This window comes from Frieseomelitta varia, unplaced genomic scaffold, assembly GCF_011392965.1.
Source record: "Frieseomelitta varia isolate USP_RPSP 00005682 unplaced genomic scaffold, Fvar_1.2 scaffold_454, whole genome shotgun sequence".
Taxonomy (NCBI): domain Eukaryota; kingdom Metazoa; phylum Arthropoda; class Insecta; order Hymenoptera; family Apidae; genus Frieseomelitta; species Frieseomelitta varia.
In genome coordinates this window covers 4,159-8,644 of record NW_025110206.1, presented here as the reverse complement: position 1 = coordinate 8,644, position 4,486 = coordinate 4,159, and the positions used below count along the sequence as shown (strand labels likewise).

General features: G+C 30.7%; 1 protein-coding gene across 1 annotated transcript; it reads right to left on the bottom strand.

Moving 5' to 3' along the window:
- Positions 1-338: 338 nt before the first annotated feature.
- Positions 339-3,642, bottom strand: LOC122532383 (27 kDa hemolymph protein-like). Its single transcript, XM_043661126.1, has 5 exons — positions 3,363-3,642; positions 3,246-3,304; positions 1,382-1,879; positions 1,130-1,298; positions 339-1,023 (listed from the first exon to the last, which is right to left on the bottom strand). Exons 2-5 carry the CDS (start codon positions 3,289-3,291, stop codon positions 807-809), a joined length of 930 nt encoding a protein of 309 aa, XP_043517061.1. The 5' UTR covers positions 3,292-3,304; positions 3,363-3,642; the 3' UTR covers positions 339-806.
- Between the last annotated feature and the right edge of the window lie 844 nt (positions 3,643-4,486).

Sequence of the window (4,486 nt, the reverse complement as noted above, 5' to 3'; positions counted from 1 at the left end):
GTATTCATAGAGCATCGTTAACGTTGATGAACATCACACTGATGTGTAAAAGTTATTAGGATATCATAAGGTATGAACATTCAATGTCATTATTATACTTTTGCCATTGCAAAGAGATCTGTATCATAAAATAACGAAAATCGTGTATTGTTTTATATTTTCGGATATAAAAACACGCTTTACAATGATACATTTTCATTGCAACAATAACATATGAATATATACAACGAAGGAATGAATATACATATTTATACATTTAACATTAAATATCATAAAAAAAAGATACAATATAGTTATACTACAATAAATTAGAGGTACATAAAATGATTACAATTGTGTGTCTTATTATTGCATATAATTCATAGTACTTATATACAAGTTGGTATGAATTTACTTGATTACATTACTATAGTACAAAATTGAATATATTCCAAGTGTAGCAAAAGTGAAGATAGATCTAGATTCTACTATAGTTGTAATTTATATTTTTGTCTGCATATTCAGATGGACACTTATAAATATGTCAGTCTATTCTGAAGCACCAGAATTGTTAGAACAGTACAAATTTTGTTTGTTTCAATTACATTGGAACTAATGTAGTAAAAATGGTTCTTAAAGATAAAAAAATTTTTTTTTATACATATATATTGGAATGTTACTTTTACTTTCAAAAGTATCACATATTATGCTTCATTAAAAACCTAAGATGGATTTGAAAAATGAAATTCATATTTGTAGAAAAAAATGTTTACCTTTCAAAGTTATGTCTCTTTGTACATAAAGCCTATTGGAATTAATTATTTATTTCATAGGAGTTTTAATGAAAAAAATACTATATTCATTATAATTAGTAAATTAACCGTTGTTAAGTTAGAAGCAGCAGCATTTTGTACAGTTACCAAGTTCTGACATGGTGTTACTCTTCGAATAAAATTGAATATAGAATCTACAATGTTTGCTGGTGTTGGATCTGAACATTTTTCCAATTCCTTTACAACACAAGTCTGGAGTTTTGACATGTCTCTGCAAATATATAAAATATATAAATATATAAATATATAAAAAATGTATTTATAGTTTCTAGGTTTTTTTTATTGTTCATTTATTATATATATATATTGATCCTTACGTGCATTCTTTATTCCCAAGAACAAGGAATGGAAGGCTGTCTATTGTTTTTAAAGATTCGCTGTTAGGTTCTAACTGGGGCATATAGTTTCCTAAAGTAGAATTAATACATTGTAGAGTTTCTTGTTGTTTCGATCGTAGACACTCTGGACCATTAGCAGATATGAAAACTGTAAGCAATTAAAATGCTTTTTAGTAAAAAAAAAAAAAATTAAAGATTACCTACATTAAATGATCCAAAATGTATACATACGGGCAATACGATCTCCTTCTTTGTAACACACAAAATTTAAGAGAGAATTTGTGATATTTTGAATGATTTCTTTATTTTCTCGTTCCTTTGCTTCCAAGCAAGGTTCCAGCCCTGTAGTGAAGTTTCTGACACATTGCTTCAAAATGGGAGTTTTTTGGCAGTAATTTTTGAACACTATATCCAAATCTCCAGTAGGTTTGTATTTTTCCATTTCTATCTCCAATTGTGTGAAATTAACAAATGACGTAAGGCACTGTTCTAGTTTGATGGTTGCATTCACAGCATTTTCGTATGCACCCTCTCCTCCGTATTTCTCGCATTTCTGCTTGATAACACTCGTAGTTTCCTCAAACATTTGTACCATAGATGTTTTGTTACTCACATCCGAAAGTATATTAGATACATTTAGGCTTTTCAAGTCGATGACACCAGAAACTTTGTTTAATACTTCTTCTGCGTTAGGCACATTCTCTTGAGAGATTGTATGTCCAAGAAAGCCTGTAATGAAAAATAATTCATCGTTAATATATTTATATAAAAAAAAGCAATTTTCTTTCTTATCTTTTATAAATAATTTTAGATAATTCAAATTTCTTTTATAAATTGCAGTATTTTATAAGTAGTAAATTTTCAATAATTCTTAGCTCAAACATTCAAGAGTTAACTCATTAAAACTTTAACTAGATTAAAAAGCATTTGCTATTATTTCTAGGCTTAATTTTTCAAAAATTTTAATATTAAACGCCGAAGTCCAAAACGTTTAGTTTCACGCTTAGGAATTTTGTAGTATTTCCTGCTTGAAAAGGAAGTAAACACGTCATCTCGAACGGACTTTGTATTGGTTGTCGCCTCAACTTCTAGCAACTACAAATTATCTATTTTTTACTTGCATAATCTCTAAGAGTTATTAAATTATTATGTTTTTTGTCCACTTGATGTTATGCTGATAACAATCAAAACTAGTTTCAATTTATTCTTTTTGTTTTACGCGTATACATACATATTTATAGGTTATGATAAAGCAGAATTTCATATAAAATAGATCTGAATAACAAAGAATGTATGTAGAATTTTATTAATAATAATAGACATGTTTTTTCCGTGCATGCTCTCTTTGTAAAAAATTGAAGTAGATTCATAGAGTACAAAGTGCACGAGCTGAATCAATGTACAATCTGTGTGTTCATCGCACGTGTGCTGTAACGATAAGTATTTGTGCAGTACAAAGAGAGAGCAATACAATCTAGCTTCACCTTGTATCAATAATTAACTACGATAATCATATATTTCTATAAGTATTTACACGAAGTACTCTACCTATGCTTTTACATAGAGCATATATAATGTCGATAAATTGAATATTTGGTATGCGGTAATTGCATTTAATCCTAATGACTATTATCGATTGCGAGATCATGAGTTGTTATCGTTTCTTGATCGTAAAATCGAACGCGAGATTCGAGATCCACTGTTCCCCAATGGTCGATACGGAACAATGATTATTGGTGCTTTTGAATAATACACAACGGAGAATCAACTACGTTTTCGATTGGAGCTACCAACTTCAGCGTGTTCATTGATGAAACAACGCTTCATGTTAAATGTCATATTAAAAAAAAAAAGTCAATCAATTGTAAGCATGATTTTGTATATACAATCATCTTGCCTATATATCAATTACTTCCTTCTGTCTCTGTCAATTATATACGCGAGTCTTTTATTTTTGTAAGATATCATGTTCATGAATCATCATCGTTGAAAATTCTGTCAACGGAAAAAAAAAAAATAGAGAAAAAAGATGCGGAAAACGATCTAGTCATTTCTCGCTAATAAGCAGTTATTAGTATTCCGTGTTACAACTTACCACAGAGGAATATCACAATAATTGGTGTGGTACAGTACTTGGTCATCTCTATTTTGTTGCTGAAAAATATGTTCGCTCGAGGAGATGTTTGCCAACGTCGAAAGCCTATCAATTCACCGTGAAAAAGAAGAGTATCTTTGTGATGAGGTAGAAATACAGGTTCAGTTATGCATCGGTACGGGTGCCACTGTAGTAGCTCGTCGGGCACATTCGAGCTGTTCTGTTTGTTGTGAAAAACGTGCACCGATGCCCGTCAATGTTGCCCGGAATATTAGTGAAGGGAAGAGAGACAAGAGAACGAAACACAGTAATTCAGAAAGCCGAGGACAGAGATACGCTGTACTGATACACTGTACTGACTCGCAAGACTGATATTCCGATACTGAGCCGTTGGGCGCACGCGCTCCGCTTATATAAACCTCATACTCTCTGCTTCTGCGTTAATTTTAATCCAATTTTACGTATATCGTGTAATGTAATTCTAGTTATCTTGCATAATTTTTATTGATTCAGAAACAAATAAAATATACCAAACAAATAATTGTGTCTGTGTAATTCAATAGTAGTTGAATGTTTTACGCAAAAAGTTGCGACATTTCAATTGACTTTTAATATGAAATTTAGACAATTTTTAGAATAGTTCAGAATAATTTTAGAAAATATAAAAAATGGTCTGGTTGTGATATTTCTTTATTGGATAAAGAATTTTATAAAAAATTGGATATCAAAAAACCTCAGTAGTGGTTATTATTTCCTCTAATCTGGTATTTAAATTTATTTGATCGTCGCTTTTGTTCGTTATATTTGTTGCATATTTGTATATTATTTTGTAAGTTTGCCACAGTACAAGCTCTGTCAAAAAAAGTATGTAGTTAGTAATCCCGTTTGTCACGCGGGAGATCGGGGTTCGATTCCCCGCCGGGGAGATTTCATTTTTACATAATTTTCAAATAGCTTTCGTTTTTGTTCTTTTCTTTTTTCATACGATCATGAAAGATTTTAGTGGAATTTTCAAAGCATATATACTTCTATTAGCCTTTATAATATAACGAGATCTTAAATTAAAGCATCGAATAACGGCGCTGATTGATGCAATGACAATCAGGGTCGCATGCGACAGGCTGTCTTTTTCAATAGGGACTATACCAATGTCCACACAATTTTCAGTTATACTATTAGGTCCTTATCTTCTTGGAGTAGTGCAATAAAAAAAAAACAATCTTAGATTTAAAAACCTAACC